Consider the following 826-nt stretch of genomic DNA (forward strand, 5'->3'; position numbering starts at 1 on the left):
AACACCCTTCATTTCATGAATTATTTCACTAAAAAAGACCTAAACACCCTATAAATTATTACACCCTAAACTCCCCACATTTCCTACACCAAAAAACACCTTCAATCAATTTCCTACATTCCATCAAAAAAGCATATTAAAAATACCCTTATATAAAAATAACATAACATTATTTAATAGCCTCGTTTTAAATAATGTTATTTTTAAGGGAGATAACTCTTGTTTTGGAAAACAATTTTCTACTCAAATTTTAAACCTTAAAAATGGCAAATAAAATACTAGATCCAATCTTTAGATTATGCGATCCGATTCGTTGTTCACTTAACAAGAAAAAAGAGGATTATATTATCACCTCACCGACTGTTGGTTCTAAATCCCAATTGAATGATGGTGGTAGAATTACCTTCGAAATAAATTCATTATCGAATTGGTTGCTTCTTTCCGATGCTTATTTCAGATGTGATTTCAAAATTAAAGAAAGAACTCAGAATCAAGTTCCACAAACTAATACAACGTTAGAAAACAATATCTTTCCATCTTCATTTAGCGAGATGGTTTTGGAAGCTGCTTCAAATCCGATAGAAACAATTAAATACCCTGGGGAATTCGACACAATGTTGAAAACAGTTTTATATCCTAAAGATTTCGATTCAGTTTCAGGTTGGATACCCGATGTTGGCGATAGAAGTGTTTTAAAAGAATCTGTTAGAAACCATATTTAATGGTTGGTTTCAAGAACTTAGCAGATTCTCAAACGAATAACAATAATGTCTTCAGAGTGGCAATGAACTTAAGATCCTATAAATCATAAAGTTCAAGTAGATAA

General features: G+C 31.0%; 1 protein-coding gene across 1 annotated transcript; it reads left to right on the forward strand.

Annotated features, from left to right (window-relative positions):
- Window positions 1–263: 263 nt before the first annotated feature.
- Window positions 264–722, forward strand: LOTGIDRAFT_174985 (hypothetical protein; the record flags this gene model as incomplete). Its single annotated transcript, XM_009055079.1, has 1 exon — window positions 264–722. The coding sequence occupies one exon, from the start codon at window positions 264–266 to the stop codon at window positions 720–722; it is 459 nt and encodes a 152-aa protein (XP_009053327.1).
- Window positions 723–826: the final 104 nt, after the last annotated feature.

Source organism: Lottia gigantea, assembly GCF_000327385.1.
Source record: "Lottia gigantea unplaced genomic scaffold LOTGIsca_231, whole genome shotgun sequence".
Taxonomy (NCBI): domain Eukaryota; kingdom Metazoa; phylum Mollusca; class Gastropoda; family Lottiidae; genus Lottia; species Lottia gigantea.